This window comes from Rhinolophus hipposideros, assembly GCF_964194185.1.
Source record: "Rhinolophus hipposideros genome assembly, chromosome: X".
NCBI classification, from domain to species: domain Eukaryota; kingdom Metazoa; phylum Chordata; class Mammalia; order Chiroptera; family Rhinolophidae; genus Rhinolophus; species Rhinolophus hipposideros.
The window spans coordinates 80,233,830-80,255,614 of NC_138046.1; the positions used below are offsets into that span (position 1 = coordinate 80,233,830).

Consider the following 21,785-nt stretch of genomic DNA (forward strand, 5'->3'; position numbering starts at 1 on the left):
TTACATAGTGGAATTTTTTTATCAGAGCTGGAAATTTGTTGAGCCCTACATTGCACTATCCTGACCTTCATTCATTGACCAGCCAGGGCCCTCTGCCCACCTCCTTATTAGCATGGCAGTATCATCAGTCCAAAGGAGAGTTTCCCATTTTCTCTGTGTGGTAAACTGAAAATTTGATATTACAAGGTAGGGGTTAAAGGACAATCCTCTACCAAAAACGTCCTATCATTCTTCTGTTACCCGATTTCTGGAGCAAATGGTTTTCTTTTACTTAAGGGGAATAGCTGTCCCAGTTCAGAATGGCATCCTCTTGGTAGGGGGGAAATACCAGCCGGGTAGGATGGCCCTAAAGGTTGATGGGCCTTTTACATAATTCAGAGAGGAAAAATAATATAGTGAGGACTTATCTGAGACAGATGAGTAGTTCCATGTCTCAAAGAACTGAAGTCTTGCATCAGACTACTTATTGGCAGGGCCAGCCAGCCATGTCCCTGTGGTTGCACTACTGCTGCTACCTTAGCTGTAAGTGTATGTCTGGGTGCCAGAGGGAGAGGGGTCTGTGATTTCTTTGAATAACTCACCTCAAATGCCTTCCAAGAGATAAGATTAGAGAGGTAGGAATGAGGTAAGAATGGATCTCTGGGAGGAATCACATTGTTTATGGGGAATGGAGGGACTGTGAAAACAAAGCACAGCCTAGCTGCTGGTGACCATTCCAGAGTGAGATTAGCACTCTGTATGCAAACCAGACCTGTCTCTGTTATCAGCTACTTTTGGCATGAATATATATATATATATATATATATATATATATATATATATATATATATATATATATATATATTGGTGTCAGAGGGCCTCTTGGAGGTGGTGAGTGTTTGTAGAACTGCAGAGCAGAGGGGGGCATCTTAGCCAAAGTACCCTTCCCAGCAATGCAAAATCACCTTTGCCAACTCCTGGGAGTGATTCCCTAATAAGTCTGCTGCTAAGCACTCACAGATACACAGGAGTCCAAATAGGCAAATAAAAGCAATTGTCAGTGAGCTATGCATTTATTCTCCTAAGAAGGATATTGGAGGCCTCAGAATTTTCATTTGGAGAGTCCAAAGTGTCTCCAAGTCCTAAGGGCCTTGTTGTTCCCATGGTCTGGAAATAATAAGTTAAATAGTCCAGAGAATGTGACAAAGAAAAGTCCATCATGTTGAGTGCAAGATCTTGAGACTTTAACAACTAAATTAGAGAAAGACAAGTTACTAGAAATAATCCTGGGGGCCATGCAACAATCCCTGAGAAACTTGGTTAGTTGGACTCCCTTAACGATTCAAGTTTCACTCCCCAACCTCACAAGTAATTGTATAGGTAATAGAGTCAATACCAACCCATTCTTCGTTTCCCCTTCTCATTCTTTTGGGTGAAGGGCAGCTATCAGCAGAGTGAAACTTACCTAGAGCTTGACAGAACATTTGCCCAACCTGGAGCACTGGAAGCAGCTCAGTGCAAGAAGATGTAGTCTCGTAATTCCCAGAGAGGAATGCGGTGTCTGACATTTGGAACTATTATTGGAAACCATTGGTCACTCTGCATGAGAGGTGGTTCAACCTTCAGAAAGGTTGCCATTATAATACGCAACTTTTGGTTTGGCATAACAAGTTAGAAACATCATTTCTGTATATATGTGTATATGGCTACATAAAAATATACTCTAGTAATTGGAAGGAGTAATAGTTAAGCTTAAAACAATAGATTAGTTAGTAAAATATCAACAAAAGACAGTAACATTTGTGTAATGTATCCACTGTAGGCTGTGGACAAGAATATTTCAACAAGATAATGGAACGCTGGTTGCTTCACTGTACCTGCTCACCATGGTCTGCAGAGGGCTGGGATACCTGCCCATCCTGCAGGTGAGAAGGGACCTTCTTGACGGAGGTTTCCCCCCATTCAGGGGGTAAACAGAAGTGAGGAGCCTCCCTTACTGCTTATCTTCCCTGGCCTTGGCACAATATGAGGTACAGTGAAGAATGGGGACAGAGACAAAAGAGATCTTCAGCAGTTGAGAACAGTAGTGAAAAAATGGAGGCAATTGCCTTAAGTAATTGGGCCAAGGCAGCCCACTTTGAAGTGGCTTTTTGCTCTAAGACAGCTAGTCCAGACTTAATTATGCTAACAAGATAAGGTATGAATGATATCAATTCAAAAGCTGGAACTTCAGAGTAATGTTTAGTTCAACAGTTTAACACTTTAAAATGTTACTGTTGTTTGCTGGTCTAAGCATCCCATCATGAAATCTTATGGAGAGGAATGTGGTCATTTCTTCATAAATTATATTTCCTGAGACATCTTGTGAGGGATCCTTGGAATTTACTGAAGATGTCTATATTGCCTTTGTAGCTACATAAAGTCCTGTTGAAAGTTCTGGTCAGCGTGTGCCTCAAGGAAACACTTTTTATAAAGCAGATGCAATACAACCATGTCCAGCCAAAGGGGAATCCTCTTGCTGAACGAATTATGGGATGAGCTTCTCTTCACTAAAACACTGGATAGAAGAATGATGCACATTGCTGGAGAATTTTTTGAACACTTGAAAGACTCTTTCCCCCAGTTAAGCTAAATCAGAAATGTGACGAGAGTATCATTGACTCTGTTCCTGCGTATCCCACTACGCATAATTTGTGTTAGCCAAGGCTGTCCCATAGCAAAGCGGCTGAACATCAGTTTCAACTGGGAATTCTCACTGGATAGGTGTCCAAATGATGACCAATTTCTCCCTATCTCTAGACCCATCATTTCCTCAGCAGAGACAGGCAAGAGGAAGGAACAAGGCTTGGCCTTTCACCATAACCTCCTAGTGGTAGCTTACTTCATTCAACTCACAGGATCTACTTAAGTCAGTGGCAAAGCTTATTCAGACCATTTCCTGGGAGCACAGCCACAACATAACAACTTCTTGAAGAAAGCTGGAAGAAGAGGACCACCCTAGTAGCACTGTATTTCCCTGAAAATAAGACTGGATCTTATACTAATTTTTGCTCCAAAAGATGTATTAGGGCTTATGATCAGAGGATGTCATCCTGAAAAAATCATGCTAGGGCTTATTTTCCAGTTAGGTCTTATTTTCAGGGAAACACAGTGGTTGGAGGCTGGTGGTGATTCCCCCATTTCTTCCACCACACACGTGGCACTACTTGTTGAGCCAAGCACAGATGTTCTAGTATTGTCAGTAGGCTAAGTCATGGGCAGGTAAAAAGGTTTGCAGTTACCTTTTGGTTCTGAATATCTCCCAAACCAGGGTGTTTTTTTTTTTAGGACTTATAGCCCTGTGTGGAGGCTCGCTACTTTTAAAGTCAGTGGATAGTCTCCTCATGCAATCCAGGAATGAGCATGTTGTCTAGCCTGGTGTAGCTTCATGATCTTTGGTTTAGGGTGCAGTTGGGAGGAACTGCCTTGTTCGATGTGATTCAACTGCATAGTTGCTTTTGAAAGGGGAGACTACAGATAGTGTCAGTATTTAGCATAATCACCCTTGGCCCCCAGGAGGAGAACTACAGTTTCCTCCTTCAACAGAGAGGTAGCTACAGGGGCTTTCTGGAAGTGGCAGCAATCTGGAAGGGCAGCAGGTACAAACCCTCCCCTCATTTCTTTTGTCTGAGTCCATGCAGATACACTTTGTGTGCTGCTGTTTACCTGGCATGTGGATTTGGGGGCTTATATATTAAAATCATGGTGTTCTTGAAATCCACATGAGTATTGGGTAGTAGCCAGAGAATCTGATTGGATGTTTTCTGGCATGGGCACAACACAAAGGTGATGATACTGGCAGTGTATGTGGAGAGTATCCTAAATATATAAGGCATGCCCAGCTCCCATTGGAGCTGCTAGAAATTGCTTGAATGCAAAGGAGGCTGTGGAGTGTTAGATGCCCCATAGGAAACATTGCAGGCAAAGAGCTGTCTACTACTTCCACTGTCAAATCCCAGTAGATTTTAGGTCTGAACAATGGCTGCTTTAATTGTTTCTAAGAAAACATATCCAGGTAAAAGTCCACGAAGCCCTGCTTGGAGGCTGATTATTAAGATCTGAATATGATGGGGTCAAAGTTCCTGATTGGAGGCTCTGGAGGTCTTTGAGGGGTCAACAGATATTGTTCCTTTTAGTGGCCTTCATAGAAGTATAATGGACCAAGTTGGGATGGTTACATATGGAATTACTGAAGGTGCTGTTGTGGGTCTGTAACACCCAAGTAGGGCAACTGGTGTTTAATAGGAAAAGAAATGGGACTGAACATCTTGTTGTCTCTCTATCAAGCCTGGGGGCCTGGTTTAGGCCAGCTGTACCCCCCAAAGGTGTGAAGAATAGAGATTCTCTGTCAAGATGTTCTTTCATTCTCCAATCCCAAGTTAATAATTCTGTTATTATGACCTGGGCGTGGAAAGAATTGGGGATTTCTGAGGCAAAAAGAGATTAGTTTGAAAAGGGGCAGCAAAGGAAGGGCACTGGTATTAGATTACATGGGTAGAATACTATAGTGGACCACAGAGTTATAGTCAGGTGGTGGACTGTGGCATTCAAGGGTGGGATCCAGTGGCAGGAGGGAAGTCTCTTTCATCTGGTCTTCCTCTTCAAGCTCAAGGGCTGAGTGGTATTTTACAAACTCGATCTCAGTCTCCCTCTGAATGGTCTCGTTGTTCTTGCTGACAGTTCTCAGGCTGGTCAGAGGGAGAAAAAAAAAACACATGCTTAGCTTAGGACTGATAGTTTGGCAGATAGGAGAGCATATTTTAGACAGAGGAGTTCCAGAGGCTGGCAGACATTGAGGAAGCTTCTTTTGAAAAGAACAAGTTTCTCCCTTTGGGGAAGCCAAAGGTCAGTGTAGGTGTAAATGCACTGATGTGGTGATCTTGTGCTAGGCAAATGGGAAAACTCAAGAAATAGGAATTGGAATTGTGGTCCTTTCTAGCAGGCAGTTTCTAATCTGACTGGGGCAAGCCACCAGGAATATTTACAATGTGGCTTATAGTCACTGTTAATACTGCCTCAAGCCCCAGGAAATTCTACAAAGTTGTGTAACTTTGGAAGAGTCACGTTATGGACTTCAATTTCTTCATCTGTAGGATGAATATGAGGAAAGAGAGTTGGATTAGATGGTCTTTAAGGTCTTTCAGGCTCTAATATCTTATTTGACTATTTTTGGCCTATAAAAACGGCAATTGCATATAGTTTAACTTAAAGCTTTCAGGTATCGTGCTTTCTGCCACAAGAAGAATCCTCTGTCACCCTACACTAGTTTTTCTCTTGACTATCACTCACTTTCCTCATATGTAAAAGCAGGAGTGAAAGGTTTCCTGGCCTCCCAGAGTGATTTCAGTAGGGGTGGAGCAGCAGGAAGCAATTCCCTTCTCTGGATCCTGGAGTACTGTAGTGGCATCAGGGCCCTGAGTCTCTCTACTCCTGTTCCCTCTCTTCCTCATCCTGAGCCCCTATGGCAGAATGGAACTTCCTTCTCTCTGTGTCTCTCTCATCCAACAATCCTTGGCAGCCCTGAGTGGAGGTTAGTGCCTGTGGGCACTGCCCCAAGGGTCCTTCCTTGTTGTACAGACTATTTTGGGTCCCAGGCTTTCTGGAGCCAAATGCTGGGTTATGATCTGGGGGCAAGAGCCCCCATCTTTCTACGAGGTTAACAGAGCTCTTAATGGGTATTTAATGAGAGTACTTTACATAGTAACTTTGATTAAGAGCTATAATTGTATTCTACACCAGCTCCTAGGAAACAAAACAAATATTTATTTTTCCTGGAATCTGGTTCAGTTACATCTAGAATTTTTCAAGTTGTAAAAATGTTACAGCATCCCCCATACCCTTCTTAAATAAGCTTGCATGGGTTCAGGGAATATGGGGCTAGGGAATCATGTATGAAGGGCCCAGGCCTCTGTAACAAAGTGGACCCCTGATATGGTTGGTGTCTTATCACTTAAGCATGTATGGTTCCTCTGGCAGGTAGAAGATGCCTTACTCTCACCATTACCACTTACTCTTTTGTGGCTTAAGACATTTATCTCCTGGGTAAAAGCTGCCTAACTTGAGAGAGGCTATGATAACAAGTGTCATATCATCTCCCATTGAGAATAAACGTTTCAGCTTTGTCCTAAAAATAGGCCTTGGTTAAGTGGACCCGGAGCCACCTCATTTCCCCACCATAGCCAAACCTGTCTATTCTCCTACCTGTCAAACACTTCTTGGCCTCCTTCTTTCTCTGCTTTTGCTCATACCTTTTTCTAACTGGAATACCTTCTCTCTTCTTACACACTCATCTAAATTATACTTATCTTCACAGGTCTTATTCAGATCTCACTTTTCCAGAAAGCCACACCCTACCATCCCAGTATGGAAGCCTTCCCTTTCTGAACTCTTAAGGTTTGTAATCAGAAGAGAGGACTCTAGAGGCCAGACTTCTTAGGTTCAAATCCCAGCTATGCTATTGGTTAAGTTACTAAGTCTCTCTGTGCCTCAGTTTCCTCATCAAGGAAACACATAATTACCACATAGAATTGTAATGGCAAAATATGTTTTTACACATAAACTACCGTGTTTCCTGGAAAATAAGACCTAACTAGAAAATAAGCCCTAGCATGATTTTTCAAGATGACATCCCCTGAACATAAGCCATAATGCATCTTTTGGAGCAAAAATTAATATAAGACCCAGTCTTATTTTCAGGGAAACACGGTAGTTGGAACAGACTGGTACATGGTAAGTGTTTTAAAAGTGTTAGCTGTTAGTATTACTGCGTTCCCTTTGCTCCATCCCTTGTACCATTTTACATTCCCGGCTTTGTTTGGTTGGTGACTTTTTAATATTTGTTTTATTTCTTCATCTAGACTGTAGTACAATGACCACCAGTTGTACAGAACGTCACAATTTACAACCACTTGTATGTATTCAGTCTCATTTAATTTCACTTAAAATGTCCATACAAAATAACCATTATTTTTTGCCATTATATAAATAAGGAAAATGAAGTTCAGAAAGGTAGTTAAGGCTCTTTTCCAAAATTTTCAGAGGAATGCTCAAAGCAATGCTTCCAATTAGAAGTATTAGGTTTCCTTAGTCATGGATCAATTGTAGAGGGATGAACATTGACAGGGTAGACCATTTGGCATTTTTGAGTGGATTACAGAAAAGGGCCCTATCTTCGGGAAAACAATAGATGTGTCACCATTCCAGGATACATGGCCTGGGTACCCTTGTACAGGACACAACCTGCACAACCATATATGGCCGCCTTGGTCTTTGAGTGGAATTGTTGTGATAGATATGAGAATGCTGCAGGCAAAGGAATTGTGCATAGGGCTGTATTTGAGCCCTAGATATGGCAAAACAAGTGATGGCTGACCCAGAGTAACATAGTTTATACCTGCAGCCCAATGCCAAGTCTAGTGGCTTTCTGAAAAACTGAACCTGGTTAGATGTGATGCACATGAAAAGAAAAAAGGACAAGAAACTGGAATTACTGTATGTCACAGGTGGCTGCCCTGAAAACTACACAAATCATGAATCAACATTGAAACCTGAATTTCCAGCAGATCTCAAATGAAATCTACAGGAGCATGTGTAGAGAACACATTCTTTCCCAACATGAACAAAGAGCAATAAACTGCTCTGCCCTTGCTCAGGGCTATTGCTGGCTTAATAGCATTCCCAGATGAATGGCAGTACACATTTTTCCCTAAACTCTTGATGATGACATTCAATGACTTTTGGGACTGCCAATATCCCAGCTTGATGGAATGAGCTTGCTCAGGAGAAATTTATAGTGCAGCTGTGAAGAATAAAAAGCAAATACTAACAAAATGGCATAGACTTTCATTTCTCTGTGACTCCCATTTAAATACAACTAAATGTCCTGGAAACAGCTCAACAGAAAATGATAGAAGGACTCTGAAAACTGGAAAAAAGAAGTCAAATAGCTTAGGAACCTAAGGATTTGAGGTACAACAATGTAGTGAATTCACGGAGTTTACTCTTTATCTACCATGTATCCTTAGACTGGGAATCTTAAGAGGCCTGAAACCAGGAATCACCAAAAGACATTAAGGAGAGGCAGGTCTAAGATGGGGCATTGGAAGATGCTGAGCTTGTCCCCTCCCAAGGACACATCATATGTACATTCATATTTAAAGCAATTCTTCCTGAGAGATGAAAGAGGGCCAAATTAACAGCTTTTGTACAACAAACTAAAGAAAGAGACCACACAGAGAAGGTTGGGGAACTGTGAGAGCACTTCAGGAGCTGAGGGAACTCTCCAGGACCAGAGGGACCAGTGAGTGCAATTCTTTGCATTTCCCCTGCACTTGGATAGCAAGAGGGAGTTCTATTCAGGTGATCTGGCCAACCTTCAGGGCTGCTGTACCCATCCCAAGGCACTCCTCATGGAGCTACCTACAACAGGAACAGGAGGGTGCCAGAGTGCTCAAACACAGGGATTCTCCACCTAGAAATTGATTCAGCAGGTACAACAAAGCACTGCTGCACACAACTACTGAGCTCCACACACACATAGGGCTGCCCCATCCAGAGAAAGTGTAAAATTAGCAGGGCACTGTAGTTCTTGTACATAGGGCTTCCTCATCCAAGGAAAGTATGAAACCAGTAGGGTGCTGCTGCACATACACATAAAGCTACCCCACCCAGAGAAAGTGTGGAACTAGCAGGGTAATGCAGTGCCTGCACACAGGGCCACCCCATTGGGAGAAAGTGTGGAACTAGTACGGAAATGCTGTATGTGCACATAGGATTACAGAACCCAAAGAAAATGAAGAACTACCAAGGCATCATGGTACATGCACACAGGGCTGCCCCATATAGAGAAAGTGTAGAACCGATAGGGCACTGCTGCATGTGAATGCACAGTTGCCCTGCCTGGAGAAAGTGTAGAACAAGTAGGGTGCTGTCACACACACACACACGGCAGCTCCTCACAGACTCAGCTCAGTAACAGACAAAGCAACAGGGTATGCCATGCACACACTGGGCAGCCATGCCCAGATCAGAAGGGCAAGGAAGCACACACATGTCTTTTGGAGCAGAAATTAATATAAGGTTTCCAAACCCTGATTCCATTCTCACCAGGGACAGCCAGAACAATAGGGAGCTACAGCACATGAATGTACACTAGGCTACCCCACCTGGAACCCTCTCTTTCTGGCCATGCAACACACCAGGCACTGCAAAGCCTGCCTCAACATCAACCAGCCTATAAACCATCTTGGACAGTCTTCACAGAGGCTACTTCTACACAAGTCCACTTTTTAAAGATTGAAAGAGATAGCTATTTCCTCTAGCTCATGGGAAAAAAATAGAAAGTTAAACAAAATGGGGAAAAAGAAGAATATAGCTCAAATGAAGGAAGAAGGAAAACAAAATCCCAGAGGAAAAACTTGAAAGAAATAAAGAAAAGTAATTTGCATGATAAAAAATTCAAGGAAATAGTCATAAAGATGTGCAATAAACTTGAGAGTAGAACAGAAGAATTCAGAGAGAATTTCAACAAAAGGGTAGAAAATATAATAAATAAACAATCAGAAATTAAGAATACAATAATTGGAATGAAAAAAGTACTTTAGAAAGCATTGACAGCAGATTAGTTAATCCAGAACAACAGATTAGCAAGACCTGCAAAACAGAATAGTGGAAATCACCCAATCAGAGCAGCAAAATGAAAAAAAAAAAACACATTTAAAAATGAGGGTAGTAGAGACCTATGGGACAAGATCACACACTTTACTGTTTCTATTGCAGGGATTCTAGAAGGAGAAGAGAGAGAGAAAAGGGAAGAAAGTATATATGAAGAAATAATGGCTGAAAACTTTCCTTATCTGGGGAAGGAAACAGACATCCAGGTACAGGAAACACAGAGAGTACCAAACAAGATGAACCCCAAAAGACTCACAGAAAGACATAATATCATTAAAATGGCAAAAAAAAAAACAGAAGAAAAAGAAAAAATAAAGAAAGTAAGAAAGAAAAAAAATGATAAAGAGACAAACTTGAATGGAGCAAGAGGGAAATAATAAGTCACATAAAACCCCAAAAGGCTATCAGATGATTTCTCATCATCAATTTTACAGGCCAAAAGGGTGTGGCAGGAAATATTTAAAGTGATGCAAAAAAGACACCTACAACCTAGAATACTATACCCATCAAGATTATCATTCAGAATTGAAGGAGAGATAAAGGGTTTCTTAGACAAGCAAAAACTAAAGGAGTTCACAATCACTAAACTGTAATTACAATAAATGTTAAAGGGTCTTCTTTATGCAGAGAACCAAAGGCCATAACCAGAAATAAGAAAATACAGGAAAGAAAAAAATCTCACCAGTAAAAGCAAATATATAATAAACATAGGGGATCAAACACTTAAAAAGCCAACATGAAGGTTAAAAGAAAGAAGTAGCAAAATTAACTATAACTAAACAAAGAGGGACACACAAAAAATAAAAAGATATGAAATATGACATCAAAAACATGGTGTTGGGGAGGGGTAAAAATGTAGTGGTTTTATAATGTGTTTGATCTTAAATGCCTATCAGCTTTCAAAATAGACTGCTATAGATAAACATGTGTTAAGGCCCCACATCAGCAAAACAACACTTAATACTTAACCTCATTACAGCTTACTTATTCTCCAGGAATGTGACCTGTAACCAGCAAACCTGGAATTTCCTGGTCATCACTAGAAAGCAATCCTCTGATGGATCCCCTTCCATTCCCCTTAGGAGGGCAACTGCCTGAAAAAATGCATTCATTGCTAATAAGTTCCTTTGTCCACCCCCTCTCTGCCTTTGAAAACCTGTCTACTTGCTAGATGGGATGCTGTTCCCTTCATGAATCATTTAATAAAGCCAATTATAGCTTTAAAAAATATTAACCTCATGGTAACTACAAACTACAACCAAAAACCTACAAAAATACACAAAAAATGAAAATAAAGGAACCCCTACAAACACTAAAGAAAACCAACAAATCGAAATAAAAGACACACATATCTGAGTCTCCATCAACATAGCTAACACCATTTGTTTGCCCCAATCTGGTGCTGCCCTGAGACACCACCCCACCCAACTTGTGGGACCACCCAAGCTGCTTCCAGTGGTTTCTCTATACAGCTTATGCTGCCAAAAGAAATCTCTCAAAGGTTTCTAAAATCTCTAAAAGTTTCACAAAACCCAAACAGGCAGCATCTCACCTCAGTGTGTCCTGTACATCTTGGTAAACAGCCCCAAGCCTGGCACTAGTGGGACCTAGCCTCAGTTTGTGGCTTGGCCTCTCAAGGAACTGCAAAGCCCAGTGCAAGTAGTGGCCATCTGTAGATTGCTTTGTGGCTCATGCCATGTGGCCCCAGGCAGGGCACAGATACTGATGAACTTGGCCTGTGGTGGGGCACCTCCCAGGAGGGCTTGGTGCTAACACACCTGGTAACCAGCTTCAGACTGAGCCAGAGTTTCATCCAACCACCTCCAAGGATGACACTCAAAGGGTAGACTCAGCAAGCACCAGAGCCCTGCTAACGTGAATCCAGCTCTGTAGGGTCAGCCCTTGCACTGTAGCTCCTCTACTGTAGTCACAGCCAGTCCTTACAACCAATCAGCCTGAGGGTCAATCCCTCCCATTGAAGTGCCAACAGCATCAAGGCTCAACTACAACAAGAGAACACACACAACCCACACAAGGGATACATCTGCAGAACCTAACTAAGGTGAACGTGGGGACTGTACCACTGGGCCCCACAGGGCACCTACTAAATAAGACCACTCTACTAAGACTGGGAGGCTTAGCAGCCCTACCCAACAGACAGAAACGAACAGAAGGAGACAGCTAAATTGGAGACAAAGAAACATGTCCCAAATAAAAGAACAAATCTTCAGAAAAAGAACTAAACAAAATGAAGACAAGCATTGTATCAGGTGCAGAGTTCAAAACACTGGCTGTAAGGATGCTCAATGATCTCAGAGAGAACTTCAACAAAGAGATAGGAAATATAAAAATGAAATAGAAAACAAAAAAAGAACCAGTCAGAAATAAAGAATATAATAATTGAAATGGACTGTATAATAGAGAGAATCAACAGTAGATGAAGCAGAGGATCAAATCAGTGATTTAGAAGATAAGGTAGCATAAAACACCCAATCAGAACAACAACAAAAAAATCAAAAAATTTAGGATAGTTTAAGAGGCCTCTGGGACAACATCAAGTATACCAAAATATGCATCATAGGGGTACCAGAAGGAGAAGAGAGAGAGCAAGGATTGAAAAACTATTTGAGGAAATAATGTAAAGCATCCTTAACCTGGCAAAGAAAATAGTTATACAAGCCCAGGAAGTGCAGGGAGTCCCAAACAAGATAAACTCAAACAGGCCCACATCAAGACACATCATAATTAAAATGTCAAAGGTTAAAGACAAAGAGAGAATCTTAAAAGCAGCAAGAGGAAAGCCGTTACTGTGTTTCCCCGAAAATAAGACCTAGATGGACAATCAGCTCTAATGCGTCTTTTGGACCAAAAATTAATATAAGACCCAGTCTTATTTTACTATAATATAGGACCCGGTCTTTAATGTAATATGATATAATTAATATAATATAATACTGGGTCTTATATTAATCTTTACTCCAAAAGATGTTTTAGAGCTGATTGTCTGGCTAGGTCTTATTTTCAGGGAAACATGGTAGTTACCTACAAGGGAACTCTCACAAGACTGTCTCTGATGTCTCAACAGAAACTGCAGGCCAGAAGGGATTGGCACAAAATACTTAAAGTGATAAAAACAAGGACTACAACCATGATTACTGTACTCGGCAAAGCTATCATTTAGAGTTGAAGGACTGATAAAGAGTTTCCCAGACAAGAAAACACTAAAGGAGTTCATTACCACCAAACCAGTAATACAAAGAATGTCAGAGGGACTTCTTTAAGGTGAAAAAAATAATAAAAAATGAATAATGAAATGTCAATAACTACATATCTATCAGCAACTACTTTAAATGAAAATGGATTAAATACTCCACTCAAAAGATAGGGTGGCAGAATGTTAAAACAAACAAACAAATAAACAAGACCCTTACATATGCTGCCTACCACAGACTAATTTCACGTCAAAAGACACACAGATTGAAAGTAAAGGGATGGAAAAAAAATACTCCATAAAAATTGAAAGGAAGGAAGGAAGGAAGGAAGGAAGGAAGGAAGGAAGGAAGGAAGGAAGGAAGGAAGGAAGGAAGGAAGAAAGGAAGGAAAGAAAGAAAAGAAAGTTAGGGAGAGAGAGAGAGAGAGAGAGAGAGAGAGAGAGAGAGAGAGAGAGAGAGAGAGAGAGAGAGAGAGAGAGAGAGAGAGAGAAAACAGAGAAAGAAAGAAAGAAAGAAAGAAAGAAAGAAAGAAAGAAAGAAAGAAAGAAAGAAAGAAAGAAAGAAAGAAAGAAAGAAAGAAAAGGAAGCTGTCACAGCAATACTTATACCAAACAAAATAGATTTTAAAACAAAGGTTATAACAGAAGACAAAAAAAGACACAGTAATGCCACTTCTGGGTATTTATCCAAAGAAAAAAAAGCACTACTTTGAAGGGACATGTGTACCCATATGTCCATTGCAGCATTGTTTACAAGGCCAAGATGGGGAGGCAAAATGGTCCATTGCAGCATTGTTTACAAGGCCAAGATGGGGTGGCAAAATGGGTGTCCACCGATGGATGAATGAATAAAGAGTAGGTGGTATATACACAATGGAATATTGATCGGCCATGGAAGGGAATGGGTTCTTGCCATCTGTGGCTGCATGGATGGAGGCTATTGTGCTGAGTGGAGTACATCAAACAGAGAAAGACAGATGCACTGTGTTTTCACTTACGTGTGGAACCTAAAAAAACAAAGTAAATGAACAAACAAAACAGTAACAAACTCATAGATACAGAGGACATTTTTTTAAACATAAGAAAGTGAAATTTTATTAACAAAATGTACATCCTTATCTTATGTAATTCACTTTTAATAAATATAAGAAAACCTAAATCACTTGAAGCAAACATTTTCAAGATCTATTCTCAAAATTGGATTCACTTTCTAAATTCCCTTTTTAAACAAGTCTTCCAATAGTCTCAGAATTTAATATAACTTGCCATAAAACTGTTTCTATCCAACCACTGCCACCTCTGAATCACTCATCTGTCTTCCATGTCTATTGTTCTAGACAGGAACTATGTCTTGTTCTTTTTGACATGGCACAATGCACTGCGCAGCAATCATACTACTTCTACTATGAATATCATACACTTCAGAGAACATTTTGATGGTTATTGGATGGGAGAGTGGGTTGAAAGTAGTGGGTAAAAAAGTGGAAAGGATTAAGAAGTACATATAGGTTATAAAGTAATCATTGGGGTGTAGGGTATAGCATAAGAAATATAGTAAATAATATTGGAATAACTATGTATGGTGTAGATTGGTACTAGCTTTATCAGGGTAAATGATGGGAGGGGATTTTGGGGGTAGGTTAAAATAAATAAAAGACATGAAGAGAAGAAAAAAAAGAGCAGAGAACAACTACAAAAACAATAAAAAACCAATTAACAAAACAGTACTAAGCACATACCTATCAAGAATTACTTTAGGGAGACGTCATCAAAATGGCAGCGTGAGATGAGCCTCTGTAAATCTCCCATGGAATTTACAACAAATCTAACAACTATAATTCCACAAAGGACACCCTGCACAGCACACAGGCAAGATGAAGAGACCCACTGCTGAATTCACCTATAGGGGAGCAAGTCGCACGAGTGGGGAAGTAGGGAAGGGAGAAGTGCAGAGACGGAGCTGCGCGGGCACAGGACACAGACCTACCTCAGTGCTCCGAGCTCCCTGAATCCCGCAACTACTGCAGCTGCGGGAGAGGGAAGAACTCGGACTGCTAGGGATCCGCTTATGGCCCACAAGGGTGAGGGGACAACATATATATAACACAGCTGAACCCAACGCTCACGGCAGAGACCTTGGAGAAAAGACTTAGGGAAGAAGGCTGAAAATGGTAGTTTAAGCCCTCACTGCTGAGCAGAGAATGGAAGACTTAGGCACTGAGATAGCCGCCCCCTCCATACCCTCCCAGAATATGCCCCTCCCCACCTGCCTAGTGCTAGATGCGGAACAGTAGTGGTATCAAATCAAAAGAACAGAATATTTGCTGTTCTGAGAACTGTTGTCCTCAGACACAGATTCAGAGCCCAACTAGTTCCGGCAAAGAGGAGGGAGATGTGGAAGCAGGATTGGCTGTGGTGATGGGCACTGACATTGTTCTGTGCCACCTCTCACAACGCACCCTGCCCCTGACCCCACCTATCTGGGCGGATCCCTGCAGGAGTAAACAGAACTGCTGTAACACAAGGACTCTGAATCTGGTGCAGGAAGAGCTCTGGAACTTTTAAAGCTCTCTGCATAACCACACAGACACTGCGCCCTGTGACCCAGGCGAACTATTCACAGAGGAGAAGCCCACTTTCCAGGGAATCTGCCCATTGTGTGAGAAGCTGGAATAGTGCAGAGAAAACATACCACTATATTGTGAGAGAGAAAAAAAGGCTGCAGTCGGAAAGAAAATAAAACATTCTACCAACAATTACTGGAAAACAAAAGAAATACCTTCCTTTGAACCTGTTGCAGAAGCCATTCCTGTAGATGTCTAGGAAGATAAATAATAAATCAGTAACTGCTATGAATAACCAAGGCAAGAAGACAGCTCAGAAAGAAAGTGAAAAGTCTCCAGAAAGGAACTTAAAGATATGGAAATATGTGACTTATATGACAGAGAACTCAAGATTGCAGTTCTGCAAAAAACTCAACGAGATGCAGAAAAACACAGAAAAGAAATTTAATGAACACAGAAACAGAATCAAAGAATAACACAATAAAAAAAAAGAATAACACAATAATTTTACTAAAGAGATTGAACTTTTTAAAAAGAACCAAATAGAATTTTTGGAGATTAAGAACTCAATAGAAGAAATGAAGAATGAAATAGCCAGCTTAGGTAGTAGAGTTGACCAGATGGAGGAAAGAATCAGTGACATAAAAGATAGAAACCTGGAAATTCCACAGATGGAAGAAGAAAGAGACTTGAGACTTAAAAGAAATGAAAAAAATCTACAAGAATTTTCTGACTCCATCAGAAAGAGCAATATAAGAATAATGGGCATACCAGAAGGAGAAGAGAGAAGGGAACATGAGGACAGACAGAAAATACAGAAATAATGGCCTGAAATGTCACATTAGACCAGACTGATTTAATAGGCATTTATAGAATGATTCACCCCCAAACTGCAGAACATACATTTTCCTCAAGCTTATATGGAACACTTCCCTGAATAGACCACACATTAGGTCACGAAACAAGCTTCAATAAAATCAAGAAGATTTAAACTATAACAAGCATATTTTTGAACCACAATGACATGAAACTAGAAATCACCTACAGGAAGAAAACTGCAAAAAACACAAATACATGGACATTAAATAACATACTATATGAAAAAATAAATAAATAACATACTACTAAATAACCAATGGATCAAAGAAGAAATCAAACAGGAAATCAAAAACTACCTTGAGAAAAATTAAAATAAAAAAACAGCTTTCCGGGCTGTGAGAAGCCAGTGGATGCTGGCCACACACACCGCTGCTGCCACTGCTTCCCAGGGGATGCAGAGCATGGAAAGTTAAATCTTGTACTTCTTCTGTGTGAGGGCCCAGCTTAAGAGGCACAAGATTCAACATATCCAGAAGCCAACTCCAGACCAAACCAGAGTACTACCGTGCTTGACCTACAAGTCACACACCCAGAGGGAATTCTCTGCAGGCACAACAGCCCATAGAGGCCAAACCACATTTAAGTGGTCAATCCTCATGCAGCAGAACACCCTGCGGTGGGCAGAGCCACGTCTCACAACTACTCAGCCTAGGAGTTAAACCCACATACTCACAAGCAAAAAGCAATTAAATATCTTTAACAGGACAATATACACAACACAGGAGTCACCTTTGGAGCACACGCGGAGGAGAAGAATGAAGTAGTGCAAGTCAAATATAAAGGACACATACTACATAAGATAACCCAGCAAGAAATAAGAACTCTAGGGGATCTACCTAACACATCAAAGCAAACACAGAGAGGCAGACAGAATGGGGAAACAAAGAAACATGTCCCAAATAAAAGAACAGAAGAAACCTCCACAACTGGAACCAAATGAAGCAGAGGTAACCAACCTATTAGAGACAGAGTTCAGAACACTGGCAATAAGAATGTTTAAGGAGCTTAGAGAAGACATAAAGAAGGATGTAGAAATCATAACGAACAACCAGTTACAACTAAAGAACACAATTACCAAAATTAAGAACTCACTTGAAGGAATTAACAGCAGGTTAGATGAAGCAGAAGATCTAATCAGTGACTTAGAAGACAAGTTACCAGAGATCAGTCAAACATAACAACAGAATGAAAACAGAATAAAAAAAATGAAGATGGTTTAAGAGACCTCTGGGATAACATCAAGTGCAACAACATGCACATGATAGGAATACCAGAAGGTGAAGAAAGGAAGCAAGGGATTGAGAACATATTTGAGGTAATAATGTCCGAAAACTTCCCTAACCTGATAAAGGAAACCAACATACAAGCCCAGGAAGTGCAGAGACTTCCAACCAGGATAAACCCAAACAGGTCCACACCAAGACACATTATAGTTAAAATGACAAAGCTTAAAGACAAAGAGAGAATCCTTAAAGCAGCAAGAGAAAGACAGAGGGTTACATACTAGGGAACTCCCATAAGACTATCAAATGACGTTTCTACAGAAACATTGAGGCCAGGAGGGAGTGGCAAGAGATACTCAAAGTGATGGAAAACAAAGGCCTACAACTGAGAATGCTTTATCCAGCAAGGCTATCATTTAAAGTTGATGGAGAGATAAAGAGCTTCCCAGAAAAGAATAAGCTAAAGGAATTTATTACCACCAAGCCAGCACTGCAAGAAATACTAAAAGGACTTCTGTACATAGAAGAAAGATGAAAACCATCTAACTACAAATTTAAAAATGGCAATTACTATGTACCTATCAATAATCACTTTAAATATAAATGGATTAAATGCTCCAATCAAGAGACATAGGGTGGCTGAGTGGATAAGGAACCAAGACCCTTGTATATGCTGTAGACAAGAGACTCACCTCAGATCAAAAGACACAAACAGCCTGAAAGTGAAGGGCTGGAGTAAGATATTTCATGCAAATGGAAATGAGAAAAAAGCTGGAGTTGCAATACTTATATCTGACAAAATAGACTTTAAAATGAAGAACATACTAAAAGATAAAAATGGGCATTATATAATAATAAAGGGATCGATCCGACAAGAGGACATGACGCTAGTAAACATCTATGCACCCAACATAGGAGCACCTAAATATATAAAACAGGTACTGACTGACATAAAGACAGAGATCGACAGTAACACTATCATAGTAGGGACTTCAACTCACCTCTGACAACAAGGGACAGGTCTTAAAGACAGAAAATCAATGTGGAAACAACAGCCTTAAATGATACATTGGACCACTTGAATTCAATCGATATTTTCACAGCATTTCACCCCAATGCGGCAAAATACACATTTTTCTCAAGGGCACATGGAACATTTTCCAAGATAGACCATATGTTAGGCCACAAAAGAAGTCTTGATAAATTTAAGAAAATTGAAGTCACACCAATTGTCTTCTATGATCACAGTGCTATGAAATTAGAGATGAACTACAGGAAAAAAACTGGAAGACACACCAATTCATGGAGGCTGAATAACTTATTACTAAATAATGAATCGGTCAGGCAGGAGATCAAGGAAGAAATCAAAAGATATCTCGAGACAAACGAAAATGAAAGCATGAAGACCCAAAATCTATGGGATGCCACGAAAGCAGTCTTAAGAGGGAAATTCATAGCATTGCAGGCCTACCTAAAGAAACAAGAAACATCACTAATCAACAGTTTATCTTCACACTTAAGGGATCTGGAAAAAGAACAGCAAAGTAAGCCCAAAGGGAGCACAAGGAAGGTGACAACAAAGATCAGAGCAGAAAGAAATGAAATAGAAACCAGAAAAACAATACAAAAGATCAATGAATGCAAGAGTTGGTTCTTACAGAAGATAAACAAAATTGACAAAACTTTAGCCAGACTCATTAAAAAGGAGAGGGGACCAAAATTAATAAAATCAGAAATAAAAGAGGAGAAGTGACAACGGACACTGCAGAAATACAAAAAATTTTAAGAAATTACTATGACCAACTATATGCCAACAAATTTGACAATCTGGAAGAAATGGACAATTTCCTATAGACGTACAACCTTCCAAGGCTAACTCAAGAGGAAACAGAAAACCTGAATGGACTGATTACCATCAGGGAAATTGAATCAGTAATCAACAATCTCCCAATAAACAAAAGCCCTGGACCAGATGGCTTTACAGGTGAATTTTACAAAACGTTCAAAAAAGAATTATCACCTACTTTCCTCAAGCTCTTCCAAAAAATCTAGAAGGAGGGAGTCCCATACACTTTTTCCGAAGCCACTATCACCCTGGTCTCAAAATCAGACAAAGACACCACAAAAAAAGAAAACTACAGGCTGAGATCTCTAATGAACATACATGCAAAAATCCTCAACAAAATATTAGCGAACAGAATTCAGGAATACATTAAAAAGATCATACACCATGATCAAGTGGGATTCATCCCTGGTATGCAAGGGTGGTTCAACATCCACAGAACAATTAATGTCATACACCACATTAACAAAATGAAAAATAAAAATCACATGATCATATCAATAGATGCGGAAAAAGCATTTGATAAAATCCAGCAGCCACTTATGATAAAAACCCTTAAGAAAGTGGGAATAGAGGGATCATATCTCAACATAATGAAGGCCATATATGATGAACCCCCAGCTAACATCATACTCAATGGGCAATAGGTAAAACCATCCCCCTTCAGACCAGGAACAAGGCAAGGTTGTCCACTTTCTCCACTTATCCACTTTGTCCACTTATTCCTTTTATAAGTGGTGCTTAATTATTTGTTTATATCATACCTCATTTCATAAAATATTTAAGGCACATACATTTAAGTGGTGATGATTTCGGGTTTATGTTTGTTTCATGATCAGAAAGAGGATGAGACAAGGAGGAAAGAAAACAGAAAAAAAAAGTATTCAACATAGTACTGGAAGTTCTAGCCACAGGGTTCAGACAAGAGAAAGAAATAAAAGGCACCAAATCGGTAAGGAGGAAGTAAAATTGTCATTATATGCAGATGACATGATACTATATAGAGAGAACCCTAAAGACTCCACCAAGAAACTATTAGAGCTGATAGATGAATTTAGTAAAGTAGCAGGCAGGATTCAAAATTAATATTCAGAAATCTATTTCATTTGTATATTCCAATAATAGAATATCAGAAGGAGAAATTAAAAAAACAATCCTTATTTACAATTGCCCCAAAGATTATAAAATACCTGGGAACAAAGTTAACCAAAGAAGTAAAAGATCTGTACTCAGAAAATTATAAGACACTGAAGAAAGAAATGAAAGAAGATATAAATAGATGGAAACACATATCATGTTCATGGATAGGAAGAATTAATATAATTAAAATGCCCATACTGCCTAAGGCAATATACATATTCAACACAATTGCTATCAAACTACCAACGACGTTTTTCACAGAAATAGAACACATAATCCTAAAATTTATATGGGACCATAAAAGACCCCAGATAGCTTCACCAATCTTGAGAAATAAGAACAAAGTGGGAGGTATAACAATACCTGACTTCAAATTATACTACAAGGATACAGTAATCAAAAAAGCATGGTACTGGCATAGAAACAGACACATAGATCAATGGAACAGAATAGAGAGTCCAGAAATAAATCCATGCCTATATGGCCATTTAATCTACAACAATGGAAGCTAGAATGTATGATGGGGTAAAGACAGTGTATTCAATAAATGTTGCTGGGATACCTGGACAGACACATGCAAAAAAATGAAGCTGGACCACCTCCTTACACCATATGCAAAAATAAATTCAAAATGGCTTAAAGACTTAAATGTAAGATCTTTAACCATAAAATACCTAAAAGAAAATATAGGAAGAAACTTCACAGACATTACCCGGAGTAGGATTTTTACTGATATATCCCGTCGCGCCACGGAAGTAAGAGAAAAAATAAACATGTGAGATTACATCAGACTAAAAAGTTTTTTTTCACAGCAAAGGAAACCATCAATAAAACAAAACAGGATCCTACTCAATGGGAAAAGATATTTGTCAATGATATCTGATAAGGGGTTAATATCATGAATCTATATAAAACTCACTCAACTCAACTCCAAAAAAACAAACAACCCAATTGAAAAATGGGCAGAGGACTTGAAGAGACATTTTTTCTTAAAAGGACATACAGATGGCAAACAGACATATGAAGAAATGCTCAACCTCACTAACCATCAGATAAATGCAAATAAAACCACAATGAGATAACACCTCACCCCAGTCAAAATGGCTATCATCAATAAATCAACAAACAACAAGTGCTAGCGCGGATGTGGAGAAAAGGGAACGCTTGTGCACTGTTGGTGGGATTGCAGATTCGTGCAGCCTCTATGGAAAACAGTATGGATGTATCTCAGAAAT

The 21,785-nt window shown here is 39.9% G+C and overlaps 1 protein-coding gene across 2 annotated transcripts in view; it reads right to left on the reverse strand.

Annotated features, from left to right (window-relative positions):
• Positions 1 to 1,035: 1,035 nt before the first annotated feature.
• LOC308494672 (vascular endothelial growth factor receptor kdr-like) overlaps positions 1,036 to 21,785 on the reverse strand; it is a 334,242-nt gene continuing 313,492 nt past the window's right edge. For both annotated transcript variants that reach the window (XM_081042530.1, XM_081042529.1), the window contains one exon: positions 1,036 to 4,706. In XM_081042530.1, coding sequence (XP_080898656.1) covers positions 4,505 to 4,706 — 202 coding nt within the window. In that variant the 3' untranslated portion in view covers positions 1,036 to 4,504. The remainder of the gene's footprint in view (positions 4,707 to 21,785) is intronic.